Raw genomic sequence first — 17896 nt, forward strand, 5'->3', positions numbered from 1 at the left:
GCAGTGGATAGCAACATCAACTTCACTCGGGAGGAGGTCAGTGGGAATAATCTAGCCTTCTTGGATTATGATGTACACATTAGACAAGACAGAAGCCTTAGTATCGAGGTCTACCGGAAACCCACACACACAGACCAGTCCCTACTTTTCGACTCTCACCACCCACTGGAACATAAATTGGGGGTCATTAGGACCTTGCAACACAAGGCTCAGAACATTCCTACAACATTAGAGGGAAAAGAAAAGGAACAGAATCATATCAAGAAAGCGCTTCAGAATTGCGGTTATCCCAACTGGGCTTTCCTAAAGAGCATAAAAAGGAACATAACTGACAAGGATGATAACAGGAACAAACGCAAGAATATTGTCATTCCCTACATTTCTGGTCTATCTGAGAAACTCAGAAGGATCTTCTACAAACACAACATTCCGGTACATTTCAGACCCAATAACACCCTGAAGCAGAAACTGGTCCACCCTAAGGACAGAATACCCAGACACAAACAGGACAACGTAGTGTAGGCAATTCAGTGCAGTGAGAATTGCATGGATTCGTATATTGGGGAGACGAAACAACCGCTATACAGGCGCTTGGCCCAACACAGGAGAGCCAGCTCCTCAGGCCAGGACTCGGCTGTCTACATTCATCTGAACAACAAAGGACACTCATTTAAGGATTGTAATGTACGCATTTTAGGCCAAGTTTACATTAGGCCGTATCTGTCTCATTTTCTTCGCGGATGCACTGTCCATTTACATTAAAACGCCTGGAAACGCCGGGAAACGGGAATCCGCCAGGGTCCACGTATTCAATCTAGATCGTGTCTGGTCCGGTGCTGTGTAGACATTGAGAATACACGGATACGCTGTGCTGAGCTCTAGCTGGCGTCATCATTGGACAACGTCACTGTGACATCCACCTTCCTGATTCGCTGGCGTTGGTCATGTGACGCGACTGCTGAAAAACGGCGCGAACTTCCGCCTTGTATCACCTTTCATTAAAGAGTATAAAAGTATGAAAATACTGCAAATACTGATGCAAATACTGCCCATTGTGTAGTTATGATTGTCTTTAGGCTTGCCATCCTTCCACTTGCAAGTGGTAAGTGACGCGCATACCCGATATGCACTGAGATCACACACACAGCAGCTCAGTCCCGAATTACTGCTCGTGCACTTCACTCGCGCGCTCTGTGAGCTGCGCAGGGCCGGAGTGCGCACCCTCCAGAGGGCACTCGCTGTTCAGGGCGGAGTGATTTGGAGCGCAGGATGCCTGCGGAGCCGAGCGTATCCGTGTATTGGCGTTGCTGTGTGCAGGCGAATCGTGTATTGGTGTTGCTGTGTGCATGTTAATCGTTTTAAAAATGTTAATCTGATGATCCGCTGATACGGTCTAATGTAAACCCCACCTTAGGCAGAGAGGATCGTTGGTATGAGCGAGGAGTTAAAGAAGCCATTTTTGTCAACCTGGAACGGCCATCACTGAACAGAGGTGGGGGTCTAAGACATCATTTGTCAAACATCTACAAGGCGGTCTTGGACACTCTTCCCAGACGGCTGGGTGTATGCCAGGACCCAGCTGTTTTCGGTGACTCACAGGAGGACAGAGAGAGTCAGATTGCCATTGATCACCCTAACGGGCAATCCTCTGATCACCCTGATGACTCGCCGTTCACACCCAGCCTCCAGTGACCCACACCAACATGATGCCTCAATGACACCTTAGATGAGCTGATCATCAGAATTCTGATTCTGATCCAGGAGAGGATAAATATTTGATACTTCCTATTAGTCAGACAGAACTGAGGAAGCCTTTTGGACGAGAGGTGAAACGTTTTCAAGAATCTTCAAGCAAGTCCAGTTGCCCATTTCTACCACCCACAGTGTACATGTGACTAGATAAAAGGTGGGAACCGATTGGCTAATCCTTCTTATATCGTCCAATCATTTAGCCCGTATTAAATTATAGCATATCACATGGTTCCCACATGGTAAGATGGCGACCCTATCCTGTACGGTATAGCATGATGGCGACCACGAAAAAATGAAAGTGAACGCTGTTCAATTTCGGCTTCGCAGAAAAAACTGGTAAGTCTCGCGGAAAATGCCCAGCAGTGTTCTCCACGGGCGCTTTTAAAGTGGCGCACTGCTCTTCCCTTGGCCAAACACCCCCCCCGTGACTTCATCAGTATTCACCAAATAAATCATGAAGTATTTGCTTTATTATAAATTTGAAACTATTTAACACGCAGAAGACCATTAAACGAATGCATATGGGGCAACCTGAAGTGGCCAAAATAACGAGCCAGCAGCTAAATAACTCTGCAGGTGTTTGTAGCGTTATTGTGCAACGGGTACGTTTATCTATAGTCTTTTCTGACCATACACCATTACAGTAATCATATAACAACACACACACACACACACTAGTTAAGTTCAGGTCTTTTATTTTACGTATCTGTGATCGTGTAGGCGAGAGCTGCATTTTCCCGTTGCTTCAGTGTTTGTTTACTGCAGGACTTCCGGGTTCCTGGGTCAAAGGACCCGAACTACGGAGGCCGGGGTGGCTTTGTAGTGCCAGTCTCGGGCACGCGTACCAGCTCGTGCATGGATTGGAGTGGTTTCACCCAATTAACATTTAATTATGTGTATTGTAAAAAATATATGCATTTATTGTAATTGGGTATTTTGTTTATGCATGGAAGTTCATTTATTTTTCTCACACAGAAAAAAAAAAATATATATAATTAATTCAGGGATCACAACAGGCACATCAGTCTCAACTGAAATGTCAAATGAGTCTCACATTGACAATAAAGATATGTACAGTAAGAATGCGTTAATTTTCTGTAAAATGATTTTAACAATGATTTAGCATTTCCTATCCATTTATTGGCCAGTTTCACTGTCAAAAAAGCCCAAAGTCTGTCACCTTCAGGGGGATTTTGTCCCCCTGGCCCCCCCACTGGAGCCCCACCCCCTCCTTTTATTTTTGAAAAGTGGAGAACCCTGCCCAGTTTACATTTTAAAAAAGTTATTGCTATTTTGCATGTTTGTCGTGATACATTCGATTTCTTTATTCTGCAAGCGTTGGTGTTGTTCTGATTTCCCAAATCTTGATTGGGTTTTGTGGCATACGAACTGTAATCGCCATGAGACCCAGGAATGACTTGAATTTCTATTTCAGATGGACCATGGAGAGCTAACGACTGGCTGTTAGAAATTGCAAAATTCGTTTTCGGCTCTGGGCTCCGCCCCCCTGGTCCTCCCACCAGGGCAACATTTCATCTGTTTTCCATACTAATGAAAACCCTGCTTTAACTGTATTTTTATCCCCACGTATCAAATTCTCAGTGTGTTTAATTAGTGCTTTAATGCAGAAGTGATGAGTTTAATGAGGAATATATTTGTTCTGCATGTTGGACTGTTACAGTCAAATTCAACTGAAAATCAATAATGTACACAAAGAGATGATCTTACACCAGGCTCTCCACTTTACAGTGAGGATTCTCCAGTCCAGCGCAAAGATGCTTCACTCCTGAGTCTTCTAGTTTATTCTCTGACAGATTCAGTGTCCTCACAGTCAGATGCAGTTCTCTCAGATTGGAGGTTTCTGAGTTGAGCACTGAGACCAGAGCTTTAGCGCCGCTCCCTCCAATTCCATCACAACTGATACTGAAGGAAATAAAATAAAACAGAATAAACTCACCCAAATGATCAAAGTCAGGTTGAGATGAAGCAGGCAGAGTTAGAGGCAGAGTCATATTTATCTGAACAGCTCAGACATTGGATTTGTTCTCTAATTAGTGAGCTACTGAAATGATCACCAGCCCCGTGCTGAAGGGGTTTTATGGAGCGACTCATGATGAGCTCGTTGGATAACAGTGTGTGTGTGTTGCCAGGTGCTCCTTATTTGTTCCTGGTGCCAGTGATTTACAGACTGGACGTGTTCTTCCCCTTACACTCTGTGTGTTGTGTCTCCCAGTCTGACTTTCCCTGTGTGTGGGGGGTAAAGACCTCTCCCAGAAAAGGACACTGAAGTTTGAGACACAGCTTTTTGTTTCAGAGACAAATAAACACACCAAAGAGCGACAGCATGAAAAAGAATAAAAGCTGTGAGAAGGTCAACACAACAAAAAAGTTACAATTTATAAACGCTGTCAGGACATTACAACAACAGAATAATTAGCGCGGAATAAATTTACATTAGGCCAAGCAAAAAATAATAAATTGTGTTTTCTGTCACGGGGCGGCACGGTGGTGTAGTGGTTAGCGCTGTCGCCTCACAGCAAGAAGGTCCGGGTTCGAGCCCCGTGGCTGGTGAGGGCCTTTCTGTGTGGAGTTTGCATGTTCTCCCCGTGTCTGCGTGGGTTTCCTCCGGGTGCTCCGGTTTCCCCCACAGTCCACAGACATGCAGGTTAGGTTAACTGGTGACTCTAAGGTGGGGTTTACATTAGACCGTATCAGAGGATCATCAGATTAACGTTTTTAAAACGATTAGCGTGCACACAGCAACGCCAATACACGATTCGCGTGCACACAGCAACGCCAATACACGGATACGCTTGGCTCCGCAGGCATCCTGCGCTCCAAATCACTTCGCCCTGAACAGCGAGTGCCCTCTGGAGGGTGCGCACTCCGGCCCTGCGCAGCTCACAGAGCGCGCGAGTGAAGTGCACAAGCAGTGATTCGGGACTGAGCCGCTGTGCGTGTGATCTTCGTGCATATCGGGCATGCGCGTCACTTACCACTTGCAAGTGGAAGGATGGCAAGCCTAAAGACAATCATAACTACACAATGGGCAGTATTTGCATCAGTATTTGCAGTATTTTCATATAACCCCGATTCCAAAAAAGTTGGAACAAAGTACAAATTGTAAATAAAAACGGAATGCAGTGATGTGGAAGTTTCAAAATTCCATATTTTATTCAGAATAGAACATAGATGACATATCAAATGTTTAAACTGAGAAAATGTATCATTTAAAGAGAAAAATTAGGTGATTTTAAATTTCATGACAACAACACATCTCAAAAAAGTTGGGACAAGGCCATGTTTCCATGTGAGACATCCCCTTTTCTCTTTACAACAGTCTGTAAACGTCTGGGGACTGAGGAGACAAGTTGCTCAAGTTTAGGGAGAGGAATGTTAACCCATTCTTGACTAATGTAGGATTCTAGTTGCTCAACTGTCTTAGGTCTTTTTTGTCGTATCTTCCGTTTTATGATGCGCCAAATGTTTTCTATGAGTGAAAGATCTGGACTGCAGGCTGGCCAGTTCAGTACCCGGACCCTTCTTCTACGCAGCCATGATTCTGTAATTGATGCAGTATGTGGTTTGGCATTGTCATGTTGGAAAATGCAAGGTCTTCCCTGAAAGAGACATCACCTGGATGGGAGCATATGTTGCTCTAGAACCTGGATATACCTTTCAGCATTGATGGTGTCTTTCCAGATGTGTAAGCTGCCCATGCCACACGCACTAATGCAACCCCATACCATCAGAGATGCAGGCTTCTGAATCGAGCACTGATTACAACTTGGGTCGTCCTTCTCCTCTTTAGTCCGAATGACACGGCGTCCCTGATTTCCATAAAGAACTTCACATTTTGATTCGTCTGACCACAGAACAGTTTTCCACTTTGCCACAGTCCATTTTAAATGAGCCTTGGCCCAGAGAAGATGTCTGCGCTTGTGGATCATGTTTAGGTACGGCTTCTTCTTTGAACTATAGAGTTTTAGCTGGCGACGGCAGATGGCACGGTGAATTGTGTTCACAGATAATGTTCTCTGGAAATATTCCTGAGCCCATTTTGTGATTTCCAATACAGAAGCATGCCTGTATGTGATGCAGTGCCGTCTAAGGGCCCGAAGATCACGGGCACCCAGTATGGTTTTCCGGCCTTGACCCTTACGCACAGAGATTCTTCCAGATTCTCTGAATCTTTTGATGATATTATGCACTGTAGATGATGATATGTTCAAACTCTTTGCAATTTTACACTGTCGAACTCCTTTTTGATATTGCTCCACTATTTGTTGGCGCAGAATTAGTGGGATTGGTGATCCTCTTCCCATCTTTACTTCTGAGAGCCGCTGCCACTCCAAGATGCTTTTTTTATACCCAGTCATGTTAATGACCTATTGCCAATTGACATAATGAGTTGCAATTTAGTCCTCCAGCTGTTCCTTTAACTTTTCCAGCCTCTTATTGCCCCTGTCCCAACTTTTTTGAGATGTGTTGCTCTCATGAAATTTCAAATGAGCCAATATTTGGCATGAAATTTAAAATGTCTCACTTTCGACATCTGATATGTTGTCTATGTTCTATTGTGAATACAATATCAGTTTTTGAGATTTGTAAATTATTGCATTCCGTTTTTATTTACAATTTGTACTTTGTCCCAACTTTTTTGGAATCGGGGTTGTACTTTTATACTCTTTAATGAAAGGTGATACAAGGCGGAAGTCTGCGCCGTTTTTCAGCAGTCGCGTCACATGACCAACGCCAGCAAATCAGGAAGGTGGATGTCACAGTGACGTTGTCCAATGACGACGCCAGCTACAGCTCAGCACAGCGTATCCGCGTATTCTCAATGTTTACACAGCACCGGACCAGACACAATCTGGATTGAATACGTGGACCCTGGCGGATTCCGTTTCCCGGCGTTTTAATGTAAACGGACAGTGCATCCGCGAAGAAAACGAGACAGATATGGTCTAATGTAAACTTGGCCTAAATTGACCGTAGGTGTGAATGTGAGTGTGAATGGATGTCTGTGCCTATGTGTCAGCCCTGTGATGACCTGGCAACTTGTCCAGGGTGAACCCTGCCTCTTGCCTGTAGTCAGCTGGGATAGGCTCCAGCTCGCCTGCGACCCTGTACAGGATAAGCGGTTACAGATAATGGATGGATGGATAATGGAATGGTTTTCTGTCACAACCTCAAAAAATTCAGGGTACGATGGTCAGATTTTTTTCCTTTTCTTTCAGAACCGTATTAAATTGGTACGTACAAACAATTTGGTGACTAAATATCAAACTGAGTTATGATGGAAATTTATTATAATTATATGCATGATTGCAGGATTTCATGAAAATAAAAATAATACTTTTTGAGGTGTTTTTCTACTTTGTTCATACACCACCGCCCAATGTTTAATCCCACAAATGCAACATCAACACTTCATAATGTTCTGCTTTATCAGTTCCACAATGAATGCATGAGCATGAAGATGTGTTGATAACAGTAGCTGCCGTAAGACAGATTGGAGTTGACAGATTGTGGGCTGTCGTAAAGTTGTTGTCGTAACTTAAGCATGCGCGAGTAAAGCGACACTGGCTGTTAACTGATTGTACAGTTTAATGTCAGTTTCAGGTCTCGTTTTAAAATGACATGGAAGAGATTCATTTTAATATTCATTAAAATAACGTTTTTGTCACATTCGCCCCCCAGCCACGAACTATCACTGGCGCCCACATGCAGTCGCACTCTCAACGAGCAGCGCGTGACTCAAGGACCAATTACAGGCTGAACACAAACAGACTTCGTGACGTCACCGCTCAGTGCACTCATGTCTGACCTTCTCGAGCCGTTCTTTGTGTTATTACTCCGGTTTTTGTCTCGGCCTCGACTCGCCTGTCTGTAGATCACATGCAGTGTTGCCAGATTGGGCGGGTTTAGGTGCTTTTTGGCTGGTTTTGAACATATTTTGGGGTGGAAAACGTTAGCAATATCTGGCAACACTGATCACATGACCTTTGCTCGTCTTCCGATTTTGATTCTTCCCAATTTTTTGGAATTGTATACCTGCTTATTGTTTTTAGAATAAACACGCTCTTCCAGCGATGGCATCCGTCTACCGCCACTTACACGACAGTTTTACTGAATCAATGTTCAAACCTTTCCAGCAGATCTTCAAGTGGGATGTCCGCACTGACCTGAGCACCTTTTTCAGTGGCGCTATAATTGCAGGCGGACACGAATGCTGATGTGTGATTCTGACTGGGATTGTGTGTGGAGGGTTGAGTATGGAATAGTTTTATATTGGCTGTGACTGGTTTTCATGCATGTGAAGTGAACGTTAAATATCGCATGTGTTTGCGTTACGTTTGTCACCATTTTGTCGCCAATTGGTTTCCCGCGAGAATCACGTTGAATTCCCGCGTGTTATCGCTGTCGTCACGTGGTACATCAAATATGGCTGCGCCCGTAGCCGCGATTGTTTCTGAGCAGCGGTAAACGTTTTCCATCGTTTGAAATGCTTGATAATTTAAAAAAAAAAAAGACTGCTTGCATTTTTCCAACACTTCAGAAATGTTCAGGGTTGGACGGGCGACCGGAAACAAATTTTTTTGATAGACCTTGTGACGTTTTAAAAATAAATAATAGTGCTTCTAATAAGCGCTCTGTGAAAGGCTGTTTTCACCACCTGAATAAAACCTTTTATTAGACAGACACGAGTGTTTTACTGGGAAACACGCCACTCGTATTTTTCATATGAAACACATCCTGGAGCTGAGGGACACATACAGAGGATATTACACGGTGGCACAAAGACATGAAGTTTATCTTCGAGCGGTGAATGTATAGATCATGAGTGAGCGAAGTGAACAAGTCAAATATTTTTCAACACGAGAAGATAAACTTCAGATCTTCAATCCAACGTGTGATTTTCTTTTTATTATATCGACACGTTCACAAACAAAAAGTCCCCAAATTTATCAAAACAACTCACTGATTTCCTCACGAGTAACAGATAGAGATTTACGTCTCGGTTTTGGTTCTCCATGTCCCAGATGGAGCTCGGATGAAAAACACGAGCGGTGGATTTCCCAGTAAAACACTCGTGTCTGCGTCATATTTCCCGATATTTCACCCCGATGACGTCACTCCCAGCTTTTCCCCGCTGATTAGACGCGCGTTGTCAAAATGGCGAACCAGTTCAAAATTAAAACTGTTTTGATTAACTTGTGTCCATATAATATAAAGAACATTACACGCTCACTTCGCTTACTCGTGATACGTACATTCACCACTCGAAGATAAATTTCAGATCTTCGTGCCACCGTGTAATATCCTCTATTTATCAGGTCATTAATAACAGTAAAGTTTTGTGGAATTATAATTTTGTATTACTGCAAACTCCACATGGCTCTACAGGCCCAGCGTCTGTGTAATTACATTTCAGCTACAACACAAATTTAATGTGGAGGGATGTGAACAAAAAACCCTCACACTGCACTCAGTGAAGGTTTTACACAGAAAAAAAACCCTCAATGTTTACGGGACATCGGAGCCTGCAATAGTGGTGTAATTTGTAAATATTGTAAATAAACTGTTAGTATAAAGTTCTGTTTGATTATTTGTTCAGTTTTGGAAATGAGGTGTTTGTGAGTCTCGTTAGCTGGCTGTCACTTCCATCTTCAGCTCACAGCTTCCACACTTCTTGGGACAAAATGGCAGAATGTGAGACGTAAACATTTTTCTCCTGAAATGACATCAACTGGTTTCTACTTCTTTAATAGCGGAACTTCAGTTTTATTCAATTCTACATGCAGCTGTTTTCCCCTTATTTATCTACTGATCTATTTGTATTAACACACTCTGGATCACCTGAAACTCAAAACATCCCAAAGTGCGTTTTTGTCAAAGTGCTTTCAGTTTCTCTCTCTCTAACAGTGGAACAGTAGAACAGTTCTATTCAGCTTTACTTACACGGCTTTCCTGGATGCTGCAATCACAGGCATCACCTTCACAAGAACCCAATCTGGTATCTTCTCTGTACTGGTATATTTACTCAGATCAAACTCCTCCAGCTCCTGTGCTGAAGTCAGTAACACAAACACCAGAGCAGACCACTGTGAAGGAGAGAGTCGACTTCGTTTCCCAGATTTCAGGTAGCGTTGGATTTCCTCCACGAGAGAATCATCACCCAGTTCATTCAGACAGTGGAACAGATTGATGGATTTTTCTGCAGGAAGATCATCTCTACTGATCTTCTTCTTAATGTACTGAACTGTTTTCTCTTTGCTCTGGGAGTTACTTCCTGTCTGTGTTACTAAGGCATCTAAGAGTTTCTGATTGGACTCCAGTGAGAGACCCAGAAGAAAGCGGAGGAACAGATCCAGATGTCCAGTCTCAGATTCTAACATCTGATCTACAGCCCTCATGTGTACATCTGAAATTGTCTTAAAGGACCGACTCTGATGAAGAACATTTCTCTTTTCCTTCATGAAGGTCAGATGTACATACAGAGCTGCGAGATGCTCCTGAATGCTCAGATGAACAAAGCAGTACACTTTACTCTGGTGAAGCCCAGGCTCCTCTCTGAAGATCTGCGTACACACACCTGAGTACACTGCTGCTTCTGTCACATCAATGCCACACCCTTGCAGGTCTTCCTCATAGAAGATCAGGTTGCCTTTCTCCAGCTGCTCAAAAGCCAGTTGTCCCAGTTTGAGCAGCATTTCTTCATCACTCTCTTGCTTCTTTGAGTATTTTTCTCTGATGACATTTGTCTGAATGATGAAGTGTGTGTACATTTGAGTCAGAGTCTTGGGGATCTCTCCACTCTCTGCTTCACCCAACATTCTCTCGAGGACAGCGGCTGAAATCCAGCAGAAGACTGGGATGTGACACATGATGTACAGGCTTCTTAATGACTTCAGGTGTGTGACGATGTTCTTGGCCAGGCTCTGATCACTGACCCTCTTCCTGAAGTACTCCTCCTTCTGGGGGTCATTGAACCCTCGTACCTCTGTGACTCGATGGACGTACTCAGAGGGGATTTGATCAGCTGCTGCTGGTCGGGAGGTGATCCAGACGAGAGCAGAGGGAAGCAGATTCCCTTTGATCAGGTTTATCAGCAGCACACGCACCGATGCTGATTCAGTTACATCACAAACTCTCACTGTGTTCCGGAAATCCAGAGGGAAACGACACTCGTCCAATCCATCAAAAATGAACAGAACCTTTTCCAACCTGGACATTTCTGTTTCTCTGGTTTCCTTAAAGCAGACATGAAGGAGCTCCATCAGACTCAGGTTTTGGTCCTTCATCAGATTCAGCTCTCTGAAAGGAAGTGGAAATATGAGGGGGACGTCCTGATTTGCTTTCCCTTCAGCCCAGTCCACAATGAACTTCTGCACAGAGACTGTTTTTCCGATACCAGCCACGCCCTTTGTCACTACAGTTCTGATGGGTTCGTCTTCTTCAGATAAGGGCTTAAAGATGTCGCTGCATTTGATTGGTGTTTCCTCTGTTGTTTTTCTCCTGGACGCTGCCTCAATCCATCTCACCTCATGTTCTTTATTGACGTCTCCAGTGTCTCCCTCTGTGATGTAGAGCTCGGTGTAGATCTCATTCAGGAGCGCTCGCGTTTCCGGCTTTATCATCACTCCATTTAAACACTGAAACTTCTTCATCAGATTTAATCTGAACTTTTTCTGGAATTCATTTACAGCAGGAGATTCTGGGGCGTGTCTGTGTGACGGGGTGAAATAAGAAGACGCGGTGAGACCTGGGCTCCAATTATTACAGTTTAACGTCACAGTTTTTTCTGACTGGTTCCCACAGATAACCGTTCTTTAGGATGCTAACACTGTGGATTTACCGGATTTGATTGTATCTTTTCCACTGAGCTCTATATAAAACCTGGAGAGCTCAGAGCCTATTCCCCGCTGTAGAGACGAGTGAAGCCGTCTGGCCGCCATATTACCACTCCCATCGCGTGTCTCTGGCTTGTGTGTTAAACCGTGGTATCTCATCAAATTTGCCCCAAGAAAAGTACCTCCTGACTCTGCCCCCTTTCATTACCTCCTCTTATTTTCTCAACTTGACCCCCATTCCTGACACATCTTTATCGCGCTCTGCTTCACTGTTAGTATTTTTTTCCCTTTTCCAGTTCAGTCTCTGATCATTTTTTTCATGGCTCTTTTTTTTTTTTTTTTACTAGAGTGGCAGCTACAATTATCAACAGTCCATAATTATCGACACCTTTTCAGATTCACCAATAAAAACAAACAAACAAACAAACAATCGTACAAAGCTGAGTTTCAGTTACAGCAATTATTATCGGTTAATTAATAAACCGGAAGACCCCACCCCCACCCTTTGATCTTGTCGTCTGATGACAGCTCGTTACCTGAGATGGAATTTCTTTTAGCACGATCAGCAAGTTGAGGAAAACCCGGACGTTATCATCGCAGGGAAGCATGGTGCAAAGATCATAGACATGTTTTTATTGAACAAATTCACCGATATTTCATGATCTCCTCGTCAAAACCTACTTTATTTCTTACTCTTTCATTTACAGCCGCCATTTTGTATCTAAACGCACGTTTGAGAAGTCACGTGAGGTGTCGATAATAGTGATCACTTTCACCGGTGTCCACCATTATCGACACCCTGTGGGATTAACGGACATTTACGACTGTTATGGATCGATCTCTGTGTGTAACATTGTTGAAGTAGATGAAGTGCTTTAAAAAAATAAAAGTGCTGTGATTTATAATAATTTTTTTTCTGATTTATAACAGAATGGAATGTTTATAGAGTATTTGGAATCCGATTGAAATCAGTAGAATTAGACCTGAATTAAATTCCTAACGTAAAAAAAAAATTACATGCTTGAAATATTCAGATTTTTCTATTCCATTCAGAATTTCAGTTTGTTGTAAATATCGACCACATATTACAATATCAGTGGACATTTTATTTTTTGGTTCGAGGAATGACATGCGACCTTTGACCTGGATTTTCATGTGGTTACAATGTCAACTGCCTGTTGTCAACGCATTTATTGGTAAACGACAAAACTAGAAATTAATACAAACAACAACAACGAATGACTAACAAAATGTGATTTACGAAAATACTTCGAAAGTGGAACAAAAAGATTTTCTGACGCAGGTTAAACATCAGTTGATTTGTTTACAAACATTAGAATTACCTCCTCATTTATGTCAACACCAACATCCATATATTTATATAAAAGATTTTATATTTAGTACAAGTCAACGTAAAACAAATTTTAAATTAAAGCTGTCTTGTTAACTTAATAGTATGTACGATTTTTAAAAAATAAAACCATCTGAATGTCAATAATTGTGGAACGGTGTCGATAACTGTGGACAAAGGTGTCGATAATTGTGGAACGGAGTCACGTGATCTGATACGCTAAATAATCAGGAATCAACTCAATCTTCCCAGTGGAAGTTTGAGTAATTATTCATGCACAATTTACAGATTGAAAGTCTCTTCCACTTTTGCAACGACCAAAAGATCGTTAAGGTGTCGATAATTGTAGCCGCCGCTCTATAATTATTTTTACGGAGATTATTTCAGTTCCTGTCGCTTTCTCCTTCATACATTTCTTCTTCCTTTTTTTTATATTTTATAGACAGACATTGGCTTTGATCTCGTCAGGAACATTTGCATCGATAATCTGACACAGTCACAGTGTTCATCCCAGATATCAATGTCAGATTTTCAACAAAAACAGACAAGACGATCAGACAGTTTTTCCCCTCTCTTCCTATAGGGGGTCCACGCAAACGGCGCTGTGCACACACGTGTAAAAATGATCACACGCTAGCCATCAATACTCACAGGTGAAATGTCCGTCCACAACCTTTGACCTGACGATTTGGACAGTTCACTGCTGCACATGTAGGCATTTTTCTTCTCATTTTTCTCACCGACTACATAAATAACTCGTCCAATTTTGTGGCGCTTCCAGTCGTCTAAATGACAGTTCCGCTCCATGATGGGAGTGGTAAGATGCCGGCCAGCTGGCTTCACCCTGACGAGCCTATGAGCTCTCCAGATTTTATATAGAGCTCAGTGATGTTTTCTATAATCTAATCCTGTAGATAATAACAGCAGAGAGGTTTAGAATACCAGAGTGTCAGTGTCACGGTCATGTTGTTGGGTTTGATCTTACCCTGTATCTGCGATGAAGATCTTTTCTCTTCTGTCTCCTGCCTTCTGTAAAACACTGAGAACAAAAATAGTAGCTGTTAAAGACAACAACTTTAATCCCTTTAATACCGGAGTCTCAGATTTAGTCCCAATTTTACTGCAATAAATGGAGCAAGTGAATAATTATTTAGAGAACACAGAACTAAATACAGCAACATTGTGGACCTGGAGAAAAATCTGTCCCTGTTTTAATATTAGGCTTCTAGTTTTTTTTTCCTTCTTCTGGCAGGCCCCTCCAAAAGTACTAGAACAGCAAGGCCAGCTCTTTTGTTTTTGCTTTACACTGAAGACATTTGGGTTTGAGATCCAGAGATGAAGGAGATAAGAGATCAGAATTTCAGCTGGTTCAGTTCTTTTTGCTTAGATTACCATTTCTGGCTTTAGCATTCAAAACATTAGCCATAAGACATTTTCACCTGAATAAATGTTTACACTATTTCCTCTAAAGCATTTACTGAAAGCATTGTAGCATCACTAAAGACCAAGGAACTATAATAAACATCAAAACAGCTGCTAATGACAGTGGAGCACATCCATTACTGTGACTTTAACTCCGAGAATTATGGGATGTTACCTGTGCCCAGGTGACGGGTTTCCAGTTTTAAAGCTCCAGGGAACATCCATAGACCGATCGCTCTTCATGGAGACACAGCTGGGTTCTGGTGAGTCTGATCTCTTCATCTGGACTTCACTGTACAATATTATAGACACGCCATTAAATAAACCATTTACACTTTTTGAATGATTTGTTATTTTGACTTAATTTGACCAACAGTGAACAGTGGAATGTGTCTTTATTGTTTAAGTGATTTTGTTCACCATTACTCTGACTTTTATTTTTTATAATGACTAGAACTGGAGTCGTATAGATGTACGTACTTCCTCAATCAACCGCTCTTCGTGCTGCTCCATCTTCGCTCGTGTTTTTAAAAATGCCGGTCGTGAAAACAAAACAAAACAAATCGGGAAAGTAGGGAAGCAGAAGTGCGTGTACAGCAGATGTAGAGTGGACCAATCAGAGCCCTCTTGTCTGTGGCTCTGTCTGCGAGGCTTCTGCGGTGGTCACAATTTTTGGGAGGTGCGCGCAGAGCGTCTGCGAAGGTGGGGGGGCTACGCAGACACTGTCTGTGACACTATCTGCGAGGACTGGGTTGTCAACATAAATTGGCCTTAACTCTGAGAATTATGGGATGTTACCTGTGTCCAGGTGACGGGTTTCCAGTTTTAAAGGTCCAGGGAGGATCCATAGACGCATCGCTCTTCATGGAGACACAGCTGGGTTTTGGTGAGTCTGATCTCTTCATCTGGACTTTACTGTACAGCATTATAGAGTGGACATGAGACAGTTTTTCTTACACAGAATTCCGACACAAAATACTGGCGAGATGAATTTGTATCATATCATATTTCAGTTCAATATTCATTATGACCTCCACCTTTTCTTACACACTCGGCGGCAGCAGCAGCAGAGGGAGTAGCATATGTGACGACACTAATTTGGGATTTTAATCATTTAAAGCACAATTTACCATCAAACAATCTTTCTACGTTAAAGGGGACCGGTACAGCATTTAAACATGATCGATATCGATAGTACAAGCCCAAATTATAAGAACACACACACACAAGTGCAGCCACCTGATTAGCCATCATAAGTAGCTTTAAGTGCTTAAAGGTCTAAAACATGTCAAGTTTTATTGCACATGGGCAACCAATATGACGTCAAGTCGCTGATGGCCAGGTAGCGGAAGTTAAGTGCAGGCGATGTAAACATACTTGCGAGCCTGGATTTAGTCAGATGAAAAAGAGTCATCTTCAAGTCAGCAGTATGGACGAGCCGATTTATTTATTTATTGCGCGTGTTAATGCAGATATAGACATGCAGTGTGCCACAATAGTGTATATGGTCTAAATATAGGCTTGTGACAGCTCGAAGCTGAGTGAGAGTTTATAGCAGGTGAAGCGTGGAGCACCGCACAATTCAATTTGTCTCTTTATTTACAGAAGATAAATGGGTTTTTAATTTGCTTGAAAAATAAAAATCATGTGGGATTATTTACTAACACATTTTACACTCATCTGGAGCTCTGCTTTTAGGCAGTGCCAAAATATATACATTCTCTTTGAACGTCTGTACTATCCCAGCTCATCGGCTTGCATGGCCTGAACCCCTTTTCCGTAGACGGTGTTGGAATATTGTTGGCACAGCATCGAGTTTGAGTTGAACGTGACCTGTGTAGCCCAAGAGCTCGGCCTGGAGATTCCTTTCAAAGCAGTCGGACTCAAAACGGTCCTCACAAACAGAATTTCTGCCAAAGGAGAGTTTCTAAAGTGTGACCTGTTCAAGTTGTGTAGCCACTGTTTAGCAAGTCGTTTACGTCGCTTGGTTGTCAGCAATGGAACACAGAAAAAACACTTTCCCGTATTATCACAGTGATTATTTTTGCAACCACAGGTTTTGCACCCTGCTATTTTTCAACAAGGTTTTGTTCATCCGGCAACATCGCGGTGTCAGGAGCAGCGAACCAATCAAGATACAGGAAACCTATCGATGATTCTACGTCATGTTGACCTCTGACACCGCCCACAAAATGGAAATATGGTTGCGCCCTTAAGTGAGCGTGAATATTAAAAGCACTGATTTATGCAACACAGTGTGACAATACAGCGCAGTCAAAATGCATTCGTGCAAAATATGTAATATTTCTCTCCTCTGTTTATTTTTCGCCGTGGGTTCCCTTTGTAAAGGAAATTTACTTTCAAATAATCTTTCTCCATCTCATCAGTCTGGTCCTGTGAAGCCTGTTTTGGGATACGACTCGTATCGTGGCTTTAGTGTATCGGCTCATACCTACTCTTTACTGTTTAACTGCTTTATTATTTTATAAGAACATCATTTTACTGACAGTGAACAGAATCTGAATGTTTAAAGTGGTGACTGAGAACTTTTCATTCGGAGGATAAATTTGTGTTCAGTTATTCTTCTCATATCTACTCACTCCATATTTCAGATAAGAACAGTTAATGACTAAAATATTACAACATGGCAGTTTACCGTTTTTTTGAGGATGGGGTCACATTATCTGTGTCCAGATCCCGGCTCTCCATTTTTGAATATTAGTGTATGGACACACAGCTCATGGACTCACTGCTGATTCCTGAAGACGCGGATCTCTTCTGCTGGAAGGAATTTCACTCCTAGAAAAGACAAAAACAAACATGCAGTTCCAGCTGAAAAACCATCAGAATAAACAGGAAATGCCGAGCTGGAAATAAAATGTTTTCCAGCTAAACTCCCCCAAACTCTCTGAGTGTTTAATAGATGAGAAATGGAAGAGAGAAACTCGAATATAGAACACACAGCCGATAAACAGCAGCTTTACAGGGAAGAGGATTTCAGTTCCGCAGTTTTACTGCTGTTTTTACACGAGCTCAGTCAAATACAACCACATTTCTCTCCAACACAGCACTTACTTTTACTCAGCACTCCATGCTGGGGGACATTAATGTCCCCGTTTCAGCCTGCTGTTGCAGTTTTTTCTTTATTTTTCCAGCAGCAACGAAACGGCGTCGAGGCTGAAAGAGAAACACTTTCACTTCTGGAAAACAACTTCATCTTCTTCTGTGTTGAATGGTGGTTGGCATGCCAGATTAAAGGTGCATTACCGCCACCTACTGGACTGGAGTGTGGAACAGAAGATTGGCAGGAAAATAAATCTCATCTCATCTCATCTCATTATCTGTAGCCGCTTTATCCTGTTCTACAGGGTCGCAGGCAAGCTGGAGCCTATCCCAGCTGACTACAGGTGAAAGCCGGGGTACACCCTGGACAAGTCGCCAGGTCATCACAGGGCTGACACATAGACACAGACAACCATTCACACTCACATTCACACCTACGGTCAATTTAGCG

At 42.6% G+C, this 17896-nt stretch overlaps 1 protein-coding gene across 3 annotated transcripts in view; it reads right to left on the reverse strand.

The window, feature by feature from the left end:
* LOC132900351 (NACHT, LRR and PYD domains-containing protein 12-like) overlaps positions 1-17595 on the reverse strand; it is a 37501-nt gene extending 19906 nt beyond the window's left edge. Inside the window, exons 1-7 of one of the 3 annotated variants that reach the window (XM_060942387.1) lie at positions 17458-17595; positions 17039-17181; positions 15181-15297; positions 14558-14674; positions 13946-13999; positions 9718-11484; positions 3481-3675 (exon numbers count right to left, since the gene is read on the reverse strand). In XM_060942387.1, coding sequence (XP_060798370.1) covers positions 3481-3675; positions 9718-11484; positions 13946-13999; positions 14558-14674; positions 15181-15297; positions 17039-17091 — 2303 coding nt within the window. In that variant the 5' untranslated portion in view covers positions 17092-17181; positions 17458-17595. Of the gene's footprint in view, positions 1-3480; positions 3676-9717; positions 11485-13945; positions 14000-14557; positions 14675-14862; positions 15298-17038; positions 17182-17457 lie in introns of those variants that run through there. The other 2 variants (XM_060942388.1, XM_060942389.1) reach the window with 2 other exon arrangements.
* Positions 17596-17896: the final 301 nt, after the last annotated feature.

Source organism: Neoarius graeffei, chromosome 16 (assembly GCF_027579695.1).
Source record: "Neoarius graeffei isolate fNeoGra1 chromosome 16, fNeoGra1.pri, whole genome shotgun sequence".
In the NCBI taxonomy this organism is placed as follows: Eukaryota; Metazoa; Chordata; class Actinopteri; order Siluriformes; family Ariidae; genus Neoarius; species Neoarius graeffei.